General features: G+C 54.0%; 2 protein-coding genes across 2 annotated transcripts; both read left to right on the forward strand.

The window, feature by feature from the left end:
• The first annotated feature begins 1,167 nt into the window (after positions 1 to 1,167).
• Positions 1,168 to 12,870, forward strand: BAIAP2L2 (BAR/IMD domain containing adaptor protein 2 like 2). The gene is made up of 14 exons (XM_065678448.1): positions 1,168 to 1,394; positions 2,323 to 2,398; positions 2,687 to 2,773; positions 3,873 to 3,934; positions 4,528 to 4,599; positions 5,183 to 5,299; positions 5,689 to 5,835; positions 6,383 to 6,535; positions 7,006 to 7,144; positions 7,918 to 8,146; positions 9,032 to 9,103; positions 9,438 to 9,618; positions 11,302 to 11,342; positions 12,141 to 12,870. Exons 1-14 carry the CDS (start codon positions 1,356 to 1,358, stop codon positions 12,214 to 12,216), a joined length of 1,491 nt encoding a protein of 496 aa, XP_065534520.1. The 5' UTR covers positions 1,168 to 1,355; the 3' UTR covers positions 12,217 to 12,870.
• A 1,100-nt stretch (positions 12,871 to 13,970) lies between these two features.
• Positions 13,971 to 22,474, forward strand: SLC16A8 (solute carrier family 16 member 8). Its single transcript, XM_065665115.1, has 5 exons — positions 13,971 to 14,125; positions 17,794 to 18,030; positions 18,522 to 18,665; positions 19,172 to 20,035; positions 21,809 to 22,474. The coding sequence occupies exons 2-5, from the start codon at positions 17,802 to 17,804 to the stop codon at positions 22,201 to 22,203; spliced, it is 1,632 nt and encodes a 543-aa protein (XP_065521187.1). The 5' UTR covers positions 13,971 to 14,125; positions 17,794 to 17,801; the 3' UTR covers positions 22,204 to 22,474.
• Positions 22,475 to 24,207: the final 1,733 nt, after the last annotated feature.

The raw sequence follows: 24,207 nt of genomic DNA on the forward strand, positions 1-24,207 counted from the left end.
TTATACAGGTAGAAAATCAGGTGTTGGGCTCCATGAGGCAGAGGATTCTACCTTTGTGGGGGCTGTAGACGCGAATTGGCAGGTCCCTTGCAGCCAGCCCTGGGAGCAGGTGAGTGGTGTGAGTGTTGGCTGTCCCATGAAGCACAGCATCATGTGCTGGACTTACCAGTTGCAGCCAGGGGAGATGCTTTGGGCCGGCTGCCATATAAAAATCCCCTTGGAGGTGGCCAGGCTAAAAAGAGGAACACTGAAATCCCTTTGGGATACAAATGACTGTAGATGGGGCTTTAGTTTTTGTGGTTCCTGGGCAAGTTAACTGTTGCAAGCCTGCTGGACCTGTACCAGTGGTTCCTAAGGGACACCACCATAGGGGTGGGCAATAAGGCATGAATAAGGCTAAAAACTGATTACCAGCTTCCTGATCTTCAGTTTCACAAATGAGATAGTGGAATCAAGTGGCTTCTAATGTGGAGTAAATGGTTTTATTTTCCCGCATAAAAAAGGGGCTTACCTTCCCGTGGAAAACCAAAACTCCACATCCTGAAATGGAGATAATATGAACTCCTTTCTACTTTTTGCCCCTGGCTTGCGCTCCACCCCTCTTTGTAAGCCTGCACTATCTGCAGGGACTTCCCAGATTGAGGCTGCGTTGGAGCTGCTTGCACATGGGCAGGGAGAGCAGGAGGGTTCAGGCACAAGGTTGTGCCTGCCATTAGGAAGTCTCACGGGGTGTGGGACAGAGATAAAGAGCCAGCAGGCTGATGGTTGGAGTGAGGGAATAGTGGGCAGGGAAGAAGTGGAACCCATTTTGAGCTTTCCTTACCTGTCCCTCTGCCTGCTGCTTTTTGTTACCTGTGATTGCAAGCCAACAGGGATCTCCTGACTCACGAGGTGTCTGTGTGAGAGACTGAGGATGCTCCTCTAGCACGGCAAGCTGAGCAAAGCCACCTCGAACAGTGGCAGTGAGGGAGGCAGCGAGCCATAAGGCAGTTTCTCTGGCAGGTGGCTGGCTCTGCAGGTGTCGGGGCAGGCAGAGCTGGGTACCAGCCTGGCCATCAATAATGCAGGGAGGGGCTCACATGCCCTTGCTGGCTGTCGCAGGATTCCTCTCTCCCCAAGAGTCCAGTTACTTCCAGAGATCAAGTTCCAGCCTCTCGGCTGGTGAATTATTAAACTCCAGCAGTGCTCCATTCCCTTTGTACCGCGGCTCTGTCTTCCTGCTGTCCTTCCTTGCCAGCAACGGCCTCTTTCCATCCAGCCGGCTGTGCAGAAGTGGGGTCCTCCAGGCCAGGATAGCACTTTCTGCTGTTTTTTATTCCTTCCTCCTCTCTGGGAGAGGGGAAAAAGCTCCAGAGATGGACCTGTCCTACAGATCCACCATCTCCATCTATAAGGTGAGTGCTGGCACCAAAGACTGCTCCTGGCTGCCTAGGGGAGATGCATGGGTAGGAGGAAAAGAGCTGTTTTCTCCCTTGGGTGGACAGCCAAGGGCTCTATCCCTTCTCCAGGGAAGCAGCAGCTCCTGTGGGTTCTGCACTGTGCTTGAGAGCAGATGGCTGGCAGAAGGGGAAGGTGATGTGGGTCTTAAGGCAGATCTGGGAAGGAACTGGGTAAGCGGTGTGATTCAGACATGCAGTGTTCATGTTCTTCAGGATAACACACCTTGGTTGCTGGTAGGAAGGAGGTGTTCAGTTGGCTGTTTTTCTCCTTGCTGGAAAGAGCAGTCTGATCTCACAAATCCTTCCCTGCTCATCAGTGCTTTACCAAGGTGGTGAGGACTGGGAGAAAGAAAAGAAGGAATCTCTCCTTTAGGCAATAAACATCTGTGATAAATACAGCAGGCAAGAGCAGAGAGGCTGGTCTAATGCAGTCCATCCCTTCTCTTATTAAACTGCGGAGTCTGGCAGTGCACCACATCCTGGCCAGGAAAAAGTCATGTTCATGCCTGGATAATAAACATTGAGGTGATGGAGTGAGGGGAAAAGGCTGCTCAGATCCCCTTGAATTATCCCTCCATCTGCAGTGGCTGTGGGACCCTGGGAGAAAGCCACCTTCAGGTGACCACTTGGCTGTGCAGCAGGCTGCCTTGCCTTCTGGTATTGCTCCTCTCCCGGCTGACTGGAGAGGACTTGGGGCACCCAAAGGTCCCTCTGGTGCAGGGAGCTGACTTTGTGCAGGGCTGCACATCAAAGCGGCTATCCAGGTTGTGGCTGTGGGAACTGTGTCCCTGCTGCATGCAGCTGAGCCACGGCAGGACATTGACCTGCTGAGGTCTCTGAAGCGTGGCTCACACTGGTGTTCACGTGCTTCTGCCTGGCACAGAGTATCCTGGAGCAGTTCAACCCCGCGCTGGAGAACCTGGTGTACCTGGGAAACAACTACCTGCGTGCTTTCCACGGTGAGTGGGGTCCCACAGAGCCAGATCAAACTGCTGCGTCCATCCCGGGTGTCCACTGTGCCATCACCCAGGACAAAGTTGCTGGTCCCCTTACTCTTAAATATCCTGTGCTGCCCTTAAGTACTCTTCTGCTCCCGGACCCACTGCTATTATTAGGCACAGACTGGGAGAAATGGGATGCCCTTGCCTATAAGTGAGGTACCAGGGGGTGGCTGTCCTGTGCACTGCTTGCTGGGGCTGGTGATGGCGATAAGGCAAGCCAGATCCTTACTTCTCCTCTCCTCACAGCATTATCCAAAGCAGCTGAAGTGTATTTTAAGGCGATCGAAAAGATTGGGGAGCAAGCGCTGCAGAGCTCCACCTCACACATGCTGGGTAAGGCTCTCCCGTTTATGATCCTCTGTCCTGTGATGAGCCACAGTTACATGCTTTTGGCCTTTCCCCTTATCTGGTCCCTTTCTAGATACTGGGGAAGGAAGGCAGCTCCTCTAAATGGTGTCTCCCAGCGCCAGGCCCTGTGTAGGTGGTTAGAGTCACATTTACTGTATGTCCTTGAATAACCCAAGGCCCCAGCCCTCTCTCCTGTATCCCTCTGAGATGAATGACTGAGCTGCTGGGATGGACCTCCAGCAATGGACCTCTCATGGAAACCAGTCCTTGCTGCCCTAAGAGCTGAAGTTTCCACCTTGGAGGAACCAATTTTCTCCTCCTTGCAGGTGTGAGGGAAAAGCTGGAGAGCGTGGATTGACAATAGCCGATGGGATGTTGTCCTGAGCCTGCAGCAAGATGAAATGGCAGCTTGGAGCTGAAGGGCAAATAATTCTGTAGCCTAATGGTGGCTGCTGAAAATGTGCTCAGGAAATTGCTCTATTGCTAATCATTTTAATAATAAGATTCCATAGGGACTCCTGTAGTCATCTGCATCATCCAGCTAGTTCCTGTGTTTCCTGTCACCAGTCTCCTCCTTTCCCAGTTTCATGATACCAACACCAGTGAATCAGGACCATGCACAGCATCACAGAATCATAGAATCGTTAGGGTTGGAGAGGACCTTAAGCTAATCTAGTTCCAACTTGCAGCAAGTGCTGTAGCTACCTTCCTGTAGGGCACCCAGAACCATGCACTGCAGCTGGGGTGCCACTGGGGTTAGAAATGGGACCCATAGGGGCTGTGACAGAGCAGAAACCCAGCACCCTGCCAGCACATGGAGCTGTAACAGAGCACTGGTCTGGCAGCTTCACGGGCTGGAGCAACCCAGCTCTGATGGTGCCTAGGGAGTGGTGGTGGAGCTGAGCCCTGGGGAGGAAGACTACTAGCCTCCTGCAGGGTGCAGAGAGCAGTGCTTTGTGATAGCTGTTGGACTTTCACACCCATGTATCATCAGCCTGAGCGGCACACTGCCGGTCTGCCTCCTTGGGCACACAAGGAAATGGCGGCTGGATTTCCCCACCTTCTCCTGGCTCTTTGCCTGCAGGTGAAATTCTGATGCAGATGTCCAACACGCAGAGAGTCCTGAGCTCTGATTTGGAAGTGGTGGTGAGTGGTTTTCCCGAGGGCTGGTGCGGGTGGGGAATCAAGGGACTTCCTTAACTCCAGCGTTTGCCCTGTTCACCCCATCTCCTGCTGTCTCACGTGCCTGCTGGCAGGCACCTGCCCCCCTGTTCTCCCTGCTGCACGTGACAGAGGCGTGTTACAGAGCAGCATGCCCAGGGTCCAGCTGGTATTCAGTGTTTGGTGCTGTTAGTGGACTATCACCGCCGCTCCATAAGCGTGGTGCTGGATGTGTGTTGGATTGAGCAATGCCTGGCTCTGAAGATGTGGCATTCCCATCCTCTCTTTCCCTGGAACACAGTGGTGGGAAGGAGTGGAGGAGATGCTAACTCTTCCAGACGCTGCTGTTTGTGCCCATGCCAAAGCTCGAGGGTGACCTATGGTTAGGAGGGTGCTGGGTGCTGACCTCAAGGCTGCTTCAGAGTAGCCTTGATGTGCCCATTTCTGGCTTATATGGGGTCCAGGGGGCAAGAGAGTCATCAGCTCTGCAGGTTTTACCAGCTGCCCTTCACCACAGCGCTTGTAACAACCCATATGGCAAAGAGATGAGAGGGTGATGGGTCCTTCACCTCTTCCAGGCTCAGACCTTCCACGTGGACCTGCTGCAGCACATGGAGAAGAACACCAAAATGGATGTACAGTTCATCAGTGTGAGTGATGATCTCCCTTCTCAATGCTTCTCATTTCCCTCTCCCAAAGGCTTTTGCTTTAGCACTTGAGGTGTTTCCTTGACTTTCCTCAGCAGGAGTTAGGGGGCTTGTCTTCTCCTGTCATGGACCAAACCTCTCCCTAGTTTGGTTGATAATGGAGTGCTGCAGGTTCTTTGTTGAGTGGGACTTGCGAAATGCTTCAATGGGGCTTAGAGACTCAGCATGCCAAAAGCAGAGTTTCCAGCTTCCCCACACCACAGCCTCTGCATGGTTGTGAGTCCTGTGCCATTGTGGCCCAGCTGGACGTGCTGGTGGGTCATGTCACGGAGGCTGTGGCTTTGCTCCCAGTGCTGCGGGAGCTGGGTGCCAGTTCTTGCTCCTGAGTTCTTGAGGTTCCTCAGTATTCTGGGACTGTTCAAAGCAAAGTGAGAGGTAAAGAAAGACTGTTTCTCATGAGAGGTTCAGGAAAAGCCTGGTTTCAGAGGGACTCAGGTGTTCAACCGCCCATGAGAGCAGGACCCTTGCTGCATCACGGTGTGCCTGGGTCTCTGTTTTCTCACGCAGCCTGGTTTCTCCCTGACAGGAGAGCCAGAAGCAGTACGAACTGGAGTACCAACGCAGAGCCACTAACCTGGATAAGTGCATGGCAGAGCTGTGGAGAATGGAGAGGGCCCGTGATAAGAATGCCCGTGAGATGAAGGTGAGCAGTGATTGCAGGGGGGGAGAGGGAAAAAGAACTGGGTGTTTTTTCTGGAGTCAGGGCTGATTTCTCAGCAACTTTGTCCTTCCTTAAAAGACAAGGGGTTTGCCCCAGCATTCAAAAGGCAGCAGGCTTACCTGGAAAGGAGGAAACTCCTTTTCCACAGGGTGCTGCTGACCCGTGGTGCTCATTCTTGCCAAGCCCTTTCTTCATTTAGCAAGCATTAGTGTAGGAGGGCTCCATAACCTGGCACTCTGCTCTAGCTCCTCTGTGCTGGACTGGGGAGCTGGTAGACACGACGACCCATTTCAACCCTTCCCCTGCCGTGTGTGATCCCCCCCTGCTGGGTTTATGCTGATCTCTTCTTCCTTCTTTCCCCTGTGGCCCAGGAGAATGTGATGCGGCTGCGCTCGGAGATGCAGGCGTTCGTCTCTGAGAGCCAGAGGGAGGCTGAGCTGGAGGAGAAACGCCGCTACCGCTTCCTGGCTGAGAAGCACCAGATGCTCTACAACACCCTCCTCCAGTTCTACAGCAGGGTATGGCCTGGCAAGCTGGGGAGCAGAGCTGGAGGGGAGCAGGAAGCAGGAAGCAGGAGGGAGCCAGTGCTGAGCCACCCCTTGGGTGAAAGCAATGCCTGTCCATGCACTGGGCAGCAAACCCAATTTCACCTCTTGCTGTGGGGTCCAGGATAACTGTGCTACGCTGGGAGAGCATGGCTGGGGCTGAGGATAGTGCTGACACAGGATTAGCTGGGGGTGTGAGTGATGGGAGAGGGAATGGGGATGTAGGTGTTTATAGCACCTATAATGGTGCTATGGGGATGTAGGTGTTTATAGGTGTATATATACACCTATGTAGGTGTATATAAACACCTATGTAGGTGTATATAAACACCTATGTAGGTGTATATAAACACCTATATAGGTGTTTATAGGTCTTTGGGACTGTGGAAGGTGCTCCTGAGTGGCTCCCACAAACCTAACTGTGGGAGGGCCTGGTCCCTAATCTAACACATGTGGCAGCCATGGCTCCCTCTGTAGCTCTTCTGCCCTGTCCATCACCTCCTCTTCTCCCCCTCCCCAGGCGAGGGCCATGATCCAGACCAAGGCACCCCAGTGGAAGGAGCAGCTGGAGGCCACCCGCAACCCCTCAAACAGCCACTCGCAGGGTCTTCTCGGAGCCTCTCATGGCCAAGGGTATCCATCGGGCCGGCTCACCCCCACCCACCTAGAGATGGTGAGGAGCCCATGAACAGCCTCCACCTTGCTTGGTGAAACCCTGGAACACGTTCCCTGCAGAGGGGAGAGGTGCCCTATCCCTAGAATCATTCAAGGCCAGATTGGTTGAGGCTCTGTGCAACCTGGTCTACTTGAAGATGTCCCTGCTCATTGCAGGGGGTTGGACTGCATGAGCTTTGAAGGTCCTTTCCAACCCAGACTATCCTATGATTCTGTGATTGATTCTCTGCTGGTGAAGCTGTTACTGCACCTTTCAGATTGCAGGGCAAGGCCAGTCCTTGGCCAGCCATGGTACTTGCTGGCTTGTCCAGCTTCCATGACCGTTCCTGACCAAGATGAAGGGAAATGTGTGCATGGGCAGCAATGAGGGAATGTGCTGGGTTTGGTTTCCTGGGAGGGACCGTGTATCTCTCAGAGCATCCCCCACTGAACTGTGGATGTGTATTCAACCTCCTTTCCTTCCAACAGCCCCAGAGGCCCCTTGGGGACTTTACTTCCTCCATGACTGGGAGTAGATCCAGCATCTTCTCTCCGGAGCCTCCAGAAATGAGACTGTCTCCACAGCCAGAGCCCCCCAGGCAGCCACTGCGGAGGACACCATCAGCCAGTATGAGCCATGTCCAGCAGGGGCTGGACCTCTCTGGGGACAGGGTTGGGGCTGGGGAGGGACCACCACTCTATCAGACTGATGGTCTTCAGCCACGTTCCTTGGCGCGGTGAGAAGACTGTGCTTATGGGAGCTCAGGGCAAGGCTGAATGAAGCAGGGGGTGAGCTCAACCAGAGGGTGAGCAGGGCCCATTCAGGACAAGGCCCGGGCTCCTGGCTGTGTGAGGTGGGGAACCCACAGATGTGCTATTTCCAGTTTCCCTTGAGCCATGAGGGCTCGTTCTTACTGGAGTTCCCATTTGAGTAAAGCACCTTCCCTCATGCTGCTACCTTAAGTATCAGCCTGCCCCACAACCCAGCCACTTGTCTCATGTCTCACCTGCTTTATTCTTCCTAAGAAATTCCAGCATAAAACATTTAAAGAAACCCCAGGAAAGGAGAGTGGGAGAGAAAACTTACCCAAACAGTTGTTCTAGCAGGGTCAGGAAGAGGGCCATCACCTAGGGCATGCAGTGTGTACGTTCTAGACGTTTGGCCAAAGGAAACATGGTGCAAAGCTTGATTTTCAGCTTGAGTTGATTTTCCTCCTGCAAGATGAATGTTTTCCTGTGCTTTTCCCATGCTGTGCCCTGCTCTCTCCCTGCAGAGAAAGGCCATCTACTCCTCCCCTAGAGTAACCATTCCACTGGGGAAGCACTGGTCCCTTTGAGGCAGCGTGGGTCCTGCAGGAGGCTGCCGGGCTCCAGGCAGACCCCTCTGATGCCTCCCCACAGGTTTGCTCCCAACCGGCCGCACTTCCCGCTCGGGTTCCTTCGGCGAGGCCAGAAGCAGCGGCAGTGAAGGCAGGAGGACGAGCGGCATGGCGAGAGTGCAGGCTATCGTGCCCCACACGACCGGCGTCGACCGGACCCTGCTACGGTTTGACCCCGGGGACGTCATCACGGTGCTGATGCCGGAGGCGCAGAACGGCTGGCTCTATGGCAAGCTGGAGGGCTCGTCCACGTATGTGGCTTTGGTGCTGTAAATTGGGCTGATGCAGGCTTGTTGGGTATGGAGCTGGGAGGTTTAAACCCAAAATCATCTCCTACCTCCCCTCCTCTTGCGGTCTGTGTGCTGCCTCATACGCTGTCTGTGTGGGACTCCACTATGCCCTCAGTCCTGGGGACTCCCCAAGCCAAAGAGATGCAGTGGGATAAGGATGAGCTGCCTGAGGAAGCCCCAGGGGCTTCGGGTGGAAGAGCCAGGGGTACAGTGACCCCCTCCTGGTGCGCAAGGCTGAGCGACTCCTGTCATGGGATCCAGCCCAGGGCCGTGAACTGCTGGAGTTACCTGAGAGGCCTGGTGTTTCTCAGCTCACACCGCAACTGCTGCACAGGCAGGGCATGGAAACTGCTGCACCCTCCGCTTACTGAATTACTGCCTGCGGCACTGCCAGCCAGCACCCGCTTGCAAGCCTGTTCCGCATGGGGACCCTGTACTGCACTCTGCAGGGAAGCTCACACTCAGATGGGAGATGACCAAGAGCAGTGCCCTTCTTTGAGGGGGTTCTGGGTTTGCCCCGAGAAGGGATTTCCACAGCTTCCTTGTGCTCTGGCCTTGACTGCCTCGTGACTGTGCTCAGGCAGAGAGTCTCTTCCTGCATTGCGCCAGCATTGCTCTCAGGAGCACAGATTGTGCACAGCCTCCGAGATAAGCGGGTCCTTTGCCAAGCCTGGTGATTACCCCACGCCCTATCTAGGGGTGAAGGATGTGCGGAAGCACTGTCACACGTGGTAGCAGCAGCAGTGGCCTGGGTGATGGGTGTAGATCAGCAGTGCTGGGCAGCTGGGTCTGAAGAACCATCAAACCGTGGCTGTCTGGACCTCATTTGTCTGTCCTGTGCCCTAGGTGCGGCTGGTTCCCTGAAGCTTACGTCAAGCCTCTGGAGGATGCGAGAGAGATGGAGGAGCCAGCTACCAGGTAACTGGAGAGCAATTGCCCAGGCAGGAGCTGGAGTGGCTCCTGGTAGGTCACTAACTCCAGTGGGTACCTGTTTGGGATGTGCCTTGTGGAGAGCTGCAGTGCTGAAGCATCTGCTGAGCGCCTCGCTGTGCCCTGAGACCTCCCAGGCTTACCCTAGATGGCTCCTCTAACACGTGCAGTATCTTCTCAAAGGCACTCGTGAGTGTGCCAGTCTAAGCCACGTGCGTTTTCTCCAGAGGCATCCCACAGATACGTGTTGTGGCTAGCAGCCGTGCTGCTCCCTATTCCTTGCTCTTTGACTCTCACCCCACTGTCTTCTTCTCTTGCTCAGGTCCTTCCCGCTGCGAAGCAGTCACAGTATGGATGATATCCTGGACCGTCCCAGCACTCCTTCCTCTAGCAATTACTGGCCTGCCACTGCCCAGCCCCATTTGCCAAACCCACCTCCCCTCTCAATGGGTGCCAGCAGCCACCAGAGTGGGGTGATGGCCCCGGTCAGTTCTGGCTCCAAGGTGAGTGCAGGAGGAGTGAGTGGTTGGGGGGGTGGGGGTGTATGGAGTGGGCCACATCTGACTTTCATCCTCCAACACACACCTTCTCTGCATTGGCCTGTTGAGAAAGGAAAACACCTTCCAGATGTTGGTGTGTGACCTCCTCCCTTCCTGAGTTAAGGAGTTTTGTTAGCACTGGCCTTCTCACCCAGTCTGTTCGCATGCCACTATAGCCTGGTGACCTCTGCCAGTCAACCTTGTGTGTGCAGATGCTCAGTACCTCGCTTTGCCCCCACTAGGGACTGCTTTTGTGCCCCTGCCCTTCTCATTTCTCTCTCTTTTTGCTCAGCAGGGATCCTTCAGTTCAGCCCTTTTCTCCATGACCCCCCAGCCTGATTTCTGGTGGCTCCAGGGCAGCACCTCTTTCTGCTAATAGTAGGACCATGGAGTGATCAGGCTGGGCTGGGAGTGGGTGACCAGCTAACAGAGATGCCATCCTTCTCCTCCCTTCAGAGAATGGAGAGGAGTTTCATATGTCTCCTCGTCTAAATTCAAGCAGGGGCTGGGTTAAAATCACAGCTGGGCTAAGGGAAAAGCTAGGGGCAAAGGCTGAGGGCACACTCATTTTGGAGGGCCTTAGAACAAGTTGTGTCAACCCATGCCTTATGGATGGCGTACTGAGGAGGAAAACCTCGACTCACCAGTGCTTCCAGCTGTGGGGAATTGACTGGTGAGGACACAGTTAAAATTGAGGACAGTTAAAGGTGAGGACCTGGGAGAGGAAAGAACACTGTTGCCCATGGGGCATTACTTGCTCAGTTTCATAGAAGGCTGGGAAACCTCATCTCTAGTTGCTGGTTCCAGGTTGCAAGCAAAGGCATGGCTTAAAGGACTGAAAAATGCAATATTTAATTAGTATTTCTTCCCTTCATGTCCTGCTCTGTGGTTTCAGGGAGCCTCAGGCAGCGCAGCACAGAGGGGAACAGGATCTGCAGCCTATCACCCCCTGTGGGTCATGGGTTTTCATCCAGCCGCAGGGCTAGGGTATAGGGATAGACCTGGGACTGAGCAATGAAGTGTGTGGAACATTTGGGGTACCATGGCAGTGCGACTGAGCCTCATTATAAGTTTAGAAAGGCTCAGCCTTACTCTAAACTTATGCCCAAGACGTCCTCCAGTTGAGACAGGAGCAAATGGGCGCGTGTTTGACTTCCCAGCTGGAACACAGATAGCCGTATGTGCCTTTCTACAGAAGCTGGCTTGTTTTAGCCGGTCAGTTGTCACTGGTCTTTCACTATCTACTAGCCAAGAATAAGGGCCACAAGGCCTAGGTCCATCTTTCTCCACCAGGTTGGTCCACATTCAAGCAGTAGGTGGTGTAGGGTAGGCAGCTGCAGCTCTTGAGTTCTCTGTGGATACAGGGAGCATGTGATGAACTCTTTGCCAGCGTGTGTGAGTAACACGAGGGGGGCATCTCTGGCTGTGCTGGCAGGGTGAAATGTAGCTCAGACCGTCACTGTGTGCTGTGCTTTTCAGACACGACACTTCAGGGATCTGAGGCATCTTTCCCAAGACAAAGGGAGGTGTCCTAAGGGAGCAGTGTTGTGTGAAACCTCTCTCAGTGTGTGCGGTGTCTCCTGCCCCACTTGTGTCTCTCCATTCCCTACCCCAGATCATTCACTGCTGCCTTTCTCTTCACTGCAGAAATCAGGAATATTTGACCAGCCCCCTGAACTCTTCCCACGGTAAGTGAAGGGTGAAATTCCACTCTGGAATCATCAGACAGAGGAGCCTTTATTACAGTTTTATAGTAATTTAATCTTTTGGATTATCAAATATGGGAGGAGCAGGGAAGTGTCTGGAGGAAAGCAACACACAATCCACCTTCTAGGACAGAAGGGAGAGGTGGGACATTCTGGCCTTTGCTGACTGGGAATGTTCTCTCCTGTCTTTGGTAATATGAGGTAGGACTTGAGCACCCTCAGCATATGGGTCCTCCATGCTCCTTCCCATCCATTTCGGAAGAGCCACAAGAGCAGATGAGAGTGGAGCTATGTTATTTATGCAGCTCTGCCTGCCTGAAAAAGGCTGAGGCGTAAGGGATGTGGCTTTTAGCTATGATGACTCAGGTTTGTGGAGATGAGACTTGGCCACAAATCCCTGCTTTCCTTCCCTTTGCGGTTGCATTGGTGTCTCCCTGTTTCTGGATGGTGATGTAGCCTCTTTCTGCTCCCTGACTCCTTGCTTGGATGGTCAGGGGCCACAACTGTAGCGTGCTACTGCAAGGAACAGCCTTTGCTAGTGTCCCTCCTGCATCCCATGGAAGAGGGAGCCCTGAGGCAAGCCCAAGGGGAACCGCATGGGAACCTGCAGCAGAGTATGTGTTAAGGAGGAAGAAAACATCCTCGGCAGCCAGCTTTACCACACTCCTCAGCATGGAGGTGGCTCTCCAACAGGACTAAATACCCTTCGCTTGGTCAGCGGGACCCCTGCATGGTCTTTGCAGATTTCCTGATGGTTGCCTGTTTCCTTTCCCCTTCCAGAGGTACCAACCCCTTTGCCACAGTGAAGCTGCGTCCCACAGTCACCAATGACCGCTCAGCACCCATCATCCGATGAAGCAGGGCTGCAGACCATGAACAATGTCAGCAGGGAAGGAGGAGGCATACAAGATATGGGCTGTGCCCCCCAGCTAGGCAGCAACCTAGTGCTACCACTCATGGAGTAACATCTCTTTTCCCCTCCCTTACCTCTGGGACATCAAGACTTCACTGGGCTGCCTGGCATGCTTTAGCCAGCAGGAGATCCCTTCTGCCCCGCCTCCCTGTGTGATGTTACTGTACTTGAATGGGAGAAGTGTGGTGTTACTGGTGCTGGTGCCCTGGGAGCGGGGATGCTGCTGTTCTGCGAGGTGGAGGGATGGGTGGGTAAGGTCATCTGCAGGATGACAAAGGTGAAGCTTTGCTGGCCCTGCCGTGGGCAGAGAAGGGCTCTCACCGAACAGTCCCTTTGCTACCAGAAGAATGAACCCCAAAGGGAGGAAGCCACAGGAGGTCTCCCAGCGCTGTGGACCAGCTGACAGGGTCTGCACTGGGCAGCGCTCTGCTCTCGGCCCCTTTGTAGCAGCATCTGCCCCTTTACCCCCAGCACAGCAGCTTCCCTCACTGCACAGCCCTGGGGCAGGCAGCGGCAGGGACAGTGCTGCTGCCCTGCTCCTCTGCCTGTTCTCCTCGGGAAAATAGTCGGGTTTTTTAAATAAAACAGAGAGCGGTGCGTCCGTGGCCATTTCAGGGGTCGGGATCGGTGGGGACCTCACCAGCCTGGAATGCCCTGTATGGGCTGAGGCCCCACGGGAGAGGCGACGTGGGAGAGGGAAGGCGCGCAAGCGATGGCCAGGGCTTTAGCCGATTAGCCTTATTAATAGAAATTAAACCCTGGCTGGGAGCCCTGCAAAGCCCCCACAGCCCCCCCCACTGCCAGGAGCCTGAGGGCCTTTGGGGGTTTACAGCCTTGGTCTTTGCCTGCCCAAAAGCCCACCCGGGGTGAGCTCCAGCCCTCTCCCTGGAAAAAATATGGGCCAGAGGCTTGTCCCTACCTCCTTATCGGTGGCAGCCACTGAGGGGATTTGGGGTTTCATGAGGATGGATATGTTGGTGGGCTGGATCTGGTACTTCGAGCCATGGCTGTCAGTTTCCTCAGCTGGTCCATCCTTGTCTTCCTTCTCTGCTGGACTCATCAAAACCACACCAGTGCTTCTCCATCCTTCTGGCTGCTGGCTGAGGAAGAGCTGGAGGGCTTTGAAGCAGCCCCTTCACCTATTTTATCCCTTAAGGAAGAGTGGGCTACTGCCCTTCTCCTCTGCTGCCCCCTCCCTGGCGCCCTCTGTCCTGGCTGCGTCCATCACCAGCATCCCCCATCCTGCTTCCTCCTGCCTCAGCCCCTCGGGTCTGCCCCCGCCAGCCTGCCCCGCTCCGCTGGGAAGGGGAGGAGCCCCTGGGCAGCGGGATTAGGGGGGATTCGGGCCGCGGCAGGCAGCCACCTCCTCCCCATTGGCTGGAAAAGCCTCTTAAAAGTGGAGGAGTGCTTTCTGCCCGCTCAGCACCCGCCGGTCTCTGCCGACCTGAAACCATAAGCGGCTGCTGACCCACATCGATGCTGAGAGTGCCGTGAGGCGCTACCTGCACACACAGCAGGCAAGGGGGTCCCACACGCTGGGCATCCCCCTGGAGCAGCCACGGGCAGCATCGGAGCCAGAGGAGAGCAGGCTGAGAGGGAGGACATAGTTGCCCCAAAAGGAGTGAGGCACAAGAGACCTCTGGACAGGCTCTGGATTCCTGCAGGCATCACCCTGTGCCCGGCTGACGGCGTGCCCACCATGGAGCAAAGAGCCAGCAGGGCCATCTAACCGTGTGCCCTAGTCCAGCGCTGGGAAGTGCCAGCCAGAGGGAGAAGGGAAGTGCTGCTGACCGGTCCGCTCAGCCCTCAGAGGCTCAGCCCCTGCTCGGGAGGTTGTCGCTTCGTTGCACAGGTCAGTGGTGTGGAGGGATGCTTGAATCCTGGCGCTGGATGCCAATGGGAAAGCTCATTTAAGCCTGCACTCATTTAATTCTCTAACAAAAGTTTTGTGTTGTCTGTGGGTTGGGGAGGCTGGTGCCATGAATCGTTGCCCTTGCATTTAATAAACAGACCCCTCACCCCGCCTGTACTGTGTGGAGGCACTAGGAGCCACCCTAGCATTTGTGTGGACCCTCCTGACTGCCGCTTGCCCGGCACAGTGCGGCTTTGCTGGGCATCGTCCAACACCAGCCACTTCATGTTCTGTGTGTGTCCAGGGACCGGCAGCCGTGGCTGAACCTGCTGTGGTTTTTGCCCCCCCACCCTGGGCTTGTGACTTCTGCTGCCAGCACAAGTCTCCTCCTGGCACCCATCCACCGGTAGCTCTGCAGCTCTGGTCCACCTGCCTGCGATGCACGGGGAAGGACAGGTGCCCATGCTGATGAGCTTTGAGGTGCATGTGAACTTACTCGTGGTATTTTTACCTGGGACTAAAGCTCCTTAACTGAGGAGAAGAGAATAGTAAGCTGTACAGTGTGCACAAGCAGGAGCAGGGTAAACAGTGCTGGCAGCGCTGGGGTAATGGTTGGACCTGATGATCTTAAAGGTCTTTTCCAACCTGGTTCATTCTGCGATTGCACGCGCAGCCGTGAACAGAAGAGCTAACGCATGCTCTGCAGTGTTAGGAACAAAGCAACTCTGAACTGCCCAGCTCAGAGCTGGGATAAATGTGTTACAGTACGTTGGCCTTGGAGGCATCTCCAGAGGTGAGCTCCTCTGGTGAACCTCATCTTTTTCAGCCAGTATTTACCTGCAGGCAAGTAAAAGCTCTTTCATGCCTGTGATGTACAGTTCTGTAGCACTTGAACAAGTGGCTGTTGCAGAGGTGCCCACCCAGCTCCAAACCCTAACAGTACTGATGGATATTTGTCTAATGGGCTCTTCAAAACCAGATGTTGTGGACTTCTTGGCAGGTGATGCTGCAGAAATCTCTGAAGAGCATGCCACAGGTGGACAAGTATTTTTTTGCTAGGAGAAAAAAAAAAACATAACCAAAAGCCAGATGAATTGCAATGGTTTGAGTCATTTCATTTGTGGTGCAGGAAAAGAGCAAGAAGAGTGAGGCTGGGAGAGGGGCTTGGATGAAAAGGCTCAGGGTACGTTTGGTGGCAGTCCCTCCTATTTGAAGTAGCTATGTGCAGGAGATGGTGCAGTGGTGGAGCACCAGCACTGATGGAGAAATCACTGCACTTTTGCAGCAGGTCACCTTTTGCACAGCCGTACCTGGCTGTGAGTCAGGTGGAGCTGGGAGAGGAGGGTCATGGCAGAAGCTGAAAAAGACAGTTCAGCCTGGCTGTCCACGTGCCAGTGATCCAGACAACACCAGAAAGGGTGTGAGGGGGGAGGTATGGGTGTCTGGAGAGCGTAAAATTCATCTTTTCTTCCTTGCCATCATTCTTTGCCTTGAAAATGCCTTTATAGCACCCTGCTCCCAGTTCATGCCCCTGTCCCTTGCCACAGTGCCTGAGAAATGGGACTTGGGGGGAGAGACTGGAGTAGCCTGCACCGGCCCCTGTGGTTCAGCCTGAGAGCTGTTAGGATATGGCTGCCCCAGTCTGTGCTCAGAGTCAGATCCTGCTCCCACTTCCTCATTGTCACGGGTTCACGGGTTCACTTAGGCATCTTTTTTCCCTTGTTTCCCTGAACAGCAGCTTCAGACCCTCTCATAGCAATTCCCAGCCCCGTTATCAGCTTCAGCTCCACATCCTGAATCTCCTGCAGCCCAAGAAAGCCAGTTGCTTTCCTTTTCTGTGGGACACAGTGGTGTCATGAGGTAGTACCACCTCTTCCCAAGCAGGGGCCCTTTACCTGGGCTCTCCTGCAGCTCCTGCCATCCATGCTTTTGCCTAAGGGATTTGCACTTTTGGAACGTGCTGAGCAACAGCAGCTATGGGAACCAGATCAAGTGGTGCCCATCGCTTGGAGAGCATGAAGAAGAAGGAATTCCTTGAGAAACGCACACAGATCCAAACCTCCCAGGTCTAGCCCTGTATGTCCCATCCATAGGAGTGACCTTGCTCCCTCAGCAGTCTCAGGATATGACTGCTGGCATTTCCCATGACCGTCAGTGTCAAGGGATGTGGCCATTGTCACAATCTCACAGTCCTTCAGCTAAGGGATCTGGGGAAGAGACAGAACCCACATTGGGATTGTACTGCCAGCAGGAGGGTAATAGGGCAAACCAGCTGACAAAGCCCAGCTCAAGCATGGAGAAAGCCCCTCTGCTTCCTAATGCCTGTCTGATGCTACTTGGGAGCATCTAGAATCAAAGTCCAGTGATGGTTTTACATAGAGGTGTGAAAATAAGCCTGGCTGACCAAGAAACTGGAGCCAATGGTGCTGGAAGGGATATGGCAGAGACCTGGTGCCTAGAGGAGAAGTGAGAAAAACATACCCATAGCAGCCAACCGAAACAAAATTCCTGGGCAGCTTAAGAGCCCCAAGAGCTACTCACAAGACATCCCCTCTAATTCCCTCCTTCTCCCCCCTTTAGGCTTTGTTCGGGCCCTTATGTGTAGGTACAGAGCCCTAATCTCTCTGGCATGCAAATAACCACCGGTTTGCAGTGCTTTTCCCCTTCACCCATTTCCCAAATCTGGCCCCTCACAGCAGGGAAGGGAGGGTGAGAGAGGGCAGGGCCTCCCAGAGGAAAGCACACAGGAGCTTAATGGATCTCCTGTGCCTCACTGATGGGCACTTCTGTAGCAGGGAAAGTCCTGGAGGGTTCCTGAGACTGAGATGGGAGAGGCTTGAGGGAAGATCTTGGGAGCCAAAAGGGATCCAGGTTGCTGGCTTTCACCTTGCACCAGCCTGCAGGCAAGGCTGGATATGGAGCGAGTGGGGTGCTGCAGGTCTGGGTGCCCCACCACATCAGATGCAGCTCTCCAGTCTCAGCTGGGAGCTGTGACCCTGCTTGGCTGTGTCTGACCAGGAGTTATGGAGCTGTAGGATGCCCAAGCTCAGGGTGGGGGCTTCCCACCTTGGCTCAGTTGTGGCTTGACCTCAGAGCCTGAAGCAGTCCTGCCCTGCCTGGCAGGATGAAGGTATAGAGAGATGGTGTGGTACCCCAGTGAGGCTCTCAGAGCCTGGGGATGGCCAGCATGGAGAAACCCTGTAGCAGATGTTTGTCTGCCCTTCTCTTCTCTTCTCTTCTCTTCTCTTCTCTTCTCTTCTCTTCTCTTCTCTTCTCTTCTCTTCTCTTCTCTTCTCTTCTCTTCTCTTCTCTTCTCTTCTCTCCTCTCCTCTCCTCTCCTCTCCTCTCCTCTCCTCTCCTCTCCTCTCCTCTCCTCTCCTCTCCTCTCCTCTCCTCTCCTCTCCTCTCCTCTCCTCTCCTCTCCTCTCCTCTCCTCTCCTCTCCTCTCCTCTCCTCTCCTCTCCTCTCCTCTCCTCTCCTCTCCTCTCCTCTCCTCTCCTCTCCTCTCCTCTCCTCTCCTCTCCTCTCCTCTCCTCTCCTCTCCTCTCCTCTCCTCTCCTCTCCTCTCCTCTCCTCTCCTCTCCTTGCAGTGCCTGAAGGTTTCTCTCTTTCTTTTTTCCCCTCCTTCTGTTGCCCTGCCTCCTCCCACCCTGTCTTTCCTCTCCTAGGCTAGACAATGGGGAGACGTGACCCAGAGGAAGGGCATCTCCCAGCTCCTGTGAAGCCCCCAGATGGTGGCTGGGGCTGGATCGTGCTCCTCGGCTGCTTTGTGATCACCGGCTTCTCCTATGCCTTCCCAAAAGCCGTCAGTGTCTACTTCAAGGAGCTCATGAAAGATTTCCATGTGGGCTACAGTGACACAGCCTGGATCTCCTCCATCATGCTGGCCATGCTCTATGGGACAGGTGATGCTTGGACACCCTCCCTCCTTCCCAGCTTGTGCCTTTCCTGCCCTGCTACAGGCCAAGACCCATGTCCCCATAGGCTTTCCTCATGCTCACTGACCTAGTGACATGCAGAATACAACTGTCCCACCACTTCTCTTCTAGAAGTGTGCTGCATGGCTGTCATGTCCCCTTTTTCCTCTGCTGCAGGGGACCTGAGGTGTGCCCCAGCTGTTTCTCACACAGTTAACATGGGGTTTGCTCCCACTGCTTGCGTGCTGCCCCAATCACACCAAGCCCCTCTTGTTCCTAGGCAAGGGGGGGCTAAAGGCAAGGCTAAGCAGTCTCCACATCCCTTGGCTGGGCCCAATGGATGTGTATCTAAGCAGCCAAGCAGTGATCTCTGTCATTAATGTTTCATCTTCCTGAGTGCCCTGTTTGGGCTGGCTGCCCCTTCCCAGTTGTCCCATCTCCTCCTGGTCTCCTACTCTGTCCCTTCTGCTTCCCCCCAGGACCAGTATGCAGCATCATGGTGAACCAGTTTGGCTGCCGGCCCGTGATGCTCATCGGCGGACTGCTGGCTTCCTCTGGGATGATCCTGGCATCCTTCACCACCAATATCATTGAGCTTTATCTGACAGCTGGCGTGCTGACAGGTGAGAGCCCCAGGAGTTGGGAGCGGAGCACAGACTTACCTGCAGAAGAGCCAAGAACACACTGTATCTCCCTTTAGCGTTAAGTCTAACATTAGGTCTTCCCCCACCTGTTTGCATCTGCTCACAGGAGGCATCTAGTCCTGAGCATTGCATCTGTGGGAGATGCATCTGCTGGCTCTAAAACGATGCTCAGTGACCATGACAACTGGGGTGGCATCAGTGTATAGAGGTAGAGGAGAGAGGCAAGGTTTCCTTTTAAGGCACAGGTCCTGTTAAACATGGCCATGTTTACCTGATTCAGATACACCTCAGGCAGACAGGCTGGCTTAGCCCGTCTTCTCCAAGGCAGCCCACCAACATGGGAGCAGAAGGAGCAGAGGCTTGCGAGGGATACGTGCATCCCGTCATGGGGCTCATGACAGCCTGAAGGGAGTTTTCAGCCTGTTGCCAGCCACATCTTATCTTCTTGTACTTCCTGTTCCCTCCTGGCTCTCACCCTCCTGCAGGTCTGGGTATGGCGCTGAACTTCCAGCCCTCGCTGATCATGCTGGGCACATACTTTGACAAGCGTCGGCCTCTTGCCAATGGACTGGCTGCTGCTGGGAGCCCTGTTTTCCTTTCCTCCCTCTCCCCGCTGGGGCAAGTGCTGCTGGAGAAGTTTGGCTGGCGAGGAGGGTTCCTTATCATGGGTGGCCTCCTGCTTAACTGCTGCACTTGTGGGGCAGTCATGAGACCCCTGGATATGGGCATGAAGCGGAAGACGGAGAAAACTCGGGACAAATATGAAGCCAAGGAGATGTTGCCCATAGGAGGGAAATCAGAGGAGGGCATCAGCACCACTGATGGAACCACGAAAGCCAAGAAAGCCAAGAAGAAGCCCAGGAAAGGAAAGAAGCTTCTGGATTTTAGCATCTTTTCCAACCGAGGGTTTATCATTTACACTATTTCCAAGTTCATCCTGGTCCTGGGTCTCTTCGTGCCCCCCATCTTGCTGGTCAACTATGCCAAGGACACAGGTGTACCAGACACAGAGGCTGCATTCTTGCTCTCTATCATTGGTTTCATAGACATCTTCGCCCGCCCAGCCTGCGGCATGGTGGCAGGGTTGAAGTGGGTCCGCCCTCACGTGGCATACCTGTTCAGCTTCTCTATGCTCTTCAATGGCTTGACAGACATCTGCAGTGCCAGGGCTAGCAATTACACGGGGCTGGTCATCTTCTGTGTGTTTTTCGGCATCTCCTACGGCATGGTGGGGGCACTGCAGTTCGAGGTGCTCATGGCCATCGTGGGCTCCCAGAAGTTCTCCAGCGCCATCGGGCTGGTCCTGCTTATTGAGGCTTTCGCTGTGCTCATCGGGCCACCCTCTGCAGGTAGGTCTCTCGCTGCAAAACACAGGTGATTTGTTTGGCTGCCATCCCGTGGTACTGCAGGTATTGGGCACGGTATTTGGTGAAGGACCCTATTCCTCAACTTTGGATTTCCTCTGGAAACTGAGATCTGAAGTAAGAGCTCCCAGCCTCACTCCATGCACCACAACTGAATCTAAGCAGGGCACAAGATGGCAAGTGGTATTTCCCTCCCTGCTTTGCTCAGAGACCCAAGCAGTGGAGGCAGACAGAGCTATCCATGCTATATGCATGACTTCCAGTGTCCTTCAGTCCTGATCAGTGGTGCCTCCCTCACCTTCATGCTGGGATCCAGGACTCTGCCTTCACTGTGAATGTTGCATAAAATCATGTTATGGGTAGGGTCAGGCACATGCTGCAGGCAAACCTTTGAGAGTCTTCGTTAGGACAAGGCAAAGATCTTTCATGTTCTCCTTGGTGCCCATGGCCTTTGGACTGGCGCTGTGAATAATGATCTCAACTTGTGTTGGCCCCAGTCCAAAGGCACAGGCATTTTGATGTCAGTCAAGTCAAAACATCTCATAGAGCCACCTGAGGCATTTGCTGTTACTTCCTTTTAAGAGGATTAAGGCACGGTTTCTCAACCAACCTGGTCTAGGCCACAGCAAGGTCCATGCCCCGCAGACAGTCCATAAATGAGCTGCTGCATGGGGAGAGACCCTTCACCCAAGGAACTGGTGTAGGTTACTGTTAGGTGTCACAGAAAGTCAGATCATGCCGAAGGCTTATTTACAAATGAAGTGAGCTCTCTGCATGTGTGATTCGTGAGGAAGGCTCAGGGACAGACCATGGACCACTTTGTTGCTCCCTGCACTCCCTTCCTTCAGCTGCAACGCGTGAGCTAAAACCCACCAGTGAAGACCTCTAATGATCTGTTCCCTAACACATACCACCAGTTATGAGCAAACCCACCCTCAGCAGCAGCACCCAGCCCGCAGGTCAAAACTGGTGCCCAAGAGAAGACCCTCTTTATGATAACAGTAATTCATGTCTTGTCTTTAGTCAACAGTCCTAGGCCAGGGAGGGTCAAGGAATACGTCTTGAAGGCAGATGCAAATAGATCATGGGGATGAGGGGGATTGAACAGCACCTTGCTCCTTGGAGCAAGGCACACCAGGGGGTAGTGATGGGGGACATCCCTCAGCCCTCTTGCCTCAGCTCAGCTGTGCCTTGACACTGTGTGCACGCACAATGGGATGCAGATAGTGCAAAGCCACTGAAGAACAGTGCTGGGGGTAGCCAAGCCGTGGTGTCCTCCTTCCCCACAGCAGGAGCTGCAGGACCCCCCGGTCCAGGGAGCCTGGGTGTGCTGGCAAACCCGACAGCTCAGGCCTGGGGAGCAGCGCTCGGCTGGAAGAAGGCAGTTGAACAAAGTAGCTTTGTTTGGTGTAATCCTCCTGAGCTGCTTCTCGCCCCATGGGTGCTGAGGGAGTTTGGCGCAGGATAAGCTGCACGCACGCATGCCGACGTGCACGCAGGCTCCTTGCTCACCGCCCAGCTTGCATGGACAGGGCACTTACGTTCACCTGGAGATGAATTCCCCACATTTACTGACAGGGGGTTGAGAAGATACCTTGAGAACATCTCTTTGGCGGAGAAATCATCAGGTGTGGGCCAACCAAAGGGACTTCTCTACCAGAAAGAGAAATGGGTCCTCAGCCAAATGCAGGTGCTGGTCTGCCCATGCAGCAACGTGTAGGCTGAAGCTAACTCTCTCATTTCTTCTCCAACCACCAGGCCGCTTGGTTGACGCTCTCAAGAACTACGAGGTGATCTTCTACCTGGCAGGCTCAGAGGTGGTGCTCTCTGCTCTCTTCCTGGCCATGGCCACCTACTGCTGCCTGAACCGAGGCAAGAAGAAGGAAGGCTCCCCGGAGAAGAACCCTCCCGCGGGTGGTGGGAGCGACACTGAGGAAGCGGAGTCCGATGTGCAGGAGGCTGAGGAGCACAGCAGTGACAACCACCAGCCAGCCCGCAGCACCGACAACGCCGTGGTGGCAGCCAGCGAGGAGGCCAACCATGTGGCAGAGGAGCAGGGCAGGGAGGGAGGTGGGTGTCCCGCTGGGGACGGGGAGGTGCTAGCAAGAGACGGCTGCGATGCTGACCAGAGGGTGGAGAGGGACAGCTTTTAGCCAGGGCAGAGGAACAGGGATGTATAAATCTGGCCTTGTTTGCATGCACCTCAGCTTGGGAGGGTAGGTGGGAGATAAGGAGGAGAAAGTGGAGACGAACACAGATGTAAGAGGGAGAGGTATAAGAATAGCTGGTCCTTATGTACATATGTCCACACAACTACCAGTGATATGTCTACTTGCAACCTGCACTCATGCTGGTGCAACTCAGGCTCAGAGCAGCCCAACCACCAAAAAGAAAACAAACAATCATCTTTCCTCACTTCCAAACCAGCCCCAGAGAAAGTCTTTTGAAGACGCTGCCAAGGACTCTCCTTCTCCTCCTGCATTGTCATTAATACAGAACACAATTAGAGACTCTTTGCAATCAGATCTGGTACGCTTTGGTTTGGTGTCAGTGTTTCCTCCGCCTCACTTCCGCAGTTGGGATAGTGCCAGCCCAGCTGGAACTAGGTTTAGGAGGTGGTGTAATTCATAGCTATCATATGGGCCACCTCCAGCTGCAGCCAGCATGGGCATAGACACTGCATTCCCTGCAGTGCCTCCCTTGGGCACTGCCAAAGCGGTGGGACACCTCCCTCTGGAGCATCTTTTGTGGGTGGTAAAGTTGAGGCAGTGACACACGATTCTGCTTTCCCAAGTGGGGAAGTGCCGGGTAGAGGCTGCAGCCGCAGTGCAAGAAGAAGACATCTAAAAAAGATTAATGCCATCGGGGTTGTGGAGTCTCCTACACTGGAGATATTCAAGGCCCGCCTGGACAAGTTCCTGTGTGATGTACTGTAGGTTACCCTGCTCTTGCAGGGGGGTTGGACTAGATGATCTTTTTAGGTCCCTTCCAACCCTTGGGATTCTGTGATTCTGTGATTCTGTGACGGAGCCTCGTCGACAGGAATAGCAGTGAGCTATTAGTATCTAGCCTGAAGTGAGTGCTGTTGATGTGTGAAGGAGTGACTTGGCCTCTATGGGAGGTGGGGGTTTCAGGGCAGGTAAATAACTGTCCCAAGCAATTATCCACCCACCAGGAATGGCACCAGGCCCATCTGTGTTTTCCTTTCAGAGAAAAACCCCTTACGTAAAGGAATCAAAGGTAAGGCAGAAGGACAATCTAGAGCCCCCGGTGCCATTGACGAGGGTGCTGGAGCACGTGGTAAGGCAGGCATGACTCCCTCACCCCTGCTGCAGCGGTGGATTTCCAGATTGAGAGGACAACCTTCCCTGGCATGCTTAAACCACTCCTAATCTGCTTTAGGACTGGATCTTTTATAAACAACCCTGGCCAAAGCCCTTTCTTCCGGTTTCCTGAACTGTTTCACCTCAGAGGCCCTGGGGAACCTGTGACTATAGCGAGGGATCAAAAACTAAGCAGAGGGATACAGGGAAGGCAGCTCATGGGACCATCAAAATAGGTGTATCATTCCAGACCAGACTGACTACAAGTTAACAGGTAGTGGGTGAAGCCTGCAGCACCCTCAAAGCCATTTAAACAGGGAGGGGAGCAGGGACATGAAGGAAAAGGTTTCATTCTAAATGTTCCTAAGCAAAGAGCAGTAAGCGACAAGCAAAATAAAGCTGCTGAAGAATGTCAGTTTAAAGAGACATAAGAACTGGACACTGGAACTAGATTATCTGTAAGGTCTCTTCCAACCCAAACCATTCAATGATTCTATGCAATCAGAAGGGAGAAGGTAAACCTCATGGGGCTGCACCTTGCCCCACCACCATTGTCAGCTCTGACTGTGGGTCAGTCACAGTCATGACTTTGGGCTTCTTCCTATTCAAATCCACTTAGAAACATGACTTTGGACTTCTTCCTATTAAAATCCACTTAGAAACATCCCAAATCAGACTAAGCCTCATGACAAAGCCCAGCTGCAAAGCTCTGTGAGAAAGAGAAGGAGCAGCAAGAGTGATGGAGCACTGCAGGGATTCGTTCACTGCTCCACAAGCTTACTCCCCCCTCAACACAAGGTAATATCACTGTCCCTGCTCTGCTCAACTGTTGCT

The sequence above is a fragment of the Lathamus discolor genome, chromosome 1, assembly GCF_037157495.1.
Source record: "Lathamus discolor isolate bLatDis1 chromosome 1, bLatDis1.hap1, whole genome shotgun sequence".
Classification (NCBI taxonomy): domain Eukaryota; kingdom Metazoa; phylum Chordata; class Aves; order Psittaciformes; family Psittacidae; genus Lathamus; species Lathamus discolor.

Bases quoted from the DNA above. Each gene is read 5' to 3' on its own strand.
- BAIAP2L2 (XM_065678448.1), top strand. From the start codon at position 1,356: ATGGACCTGTCCTACAGATCCACCATCTCCATCTATAAG. The intron at 9,619-11,301 runs GTGAGTGCAGGA...TCTTCACTGCAG, and splicing joins CGGTCAGTTCTGGCTCCAAG to AAATCAGGAATATTTGACCA. The intron at 11,343-12,140 runs GTAAGTGAAGGG...TTCCCCTTCCAG, and splicing joins CCCCCTGAACTCTTCCCACG to AGGTACCAACCCCTTTGCCA.
- SLC16A8 (XM_065665115.1), top strand. From the start codon at position 17,802: ATGGGGAGACGTGACCCAGAGGAAGGGCATCTCCCAGCTCCTGTGAAG. The intron at 18,031-18,521 runs GTGATGCTTGGA...GCTTCCCCCCAG, and splicing joins GGCCATGCTCTATGGGACAG to GACCAGTATGCAGCATCATG. The intron at 20,036-21,808 runs GTAGGTCTCTCG...TCCAACCACCAG, and splicing joins CATCGGGCCACCCTCTGCAG to GCCGCTTGGTTGACGCTCTC.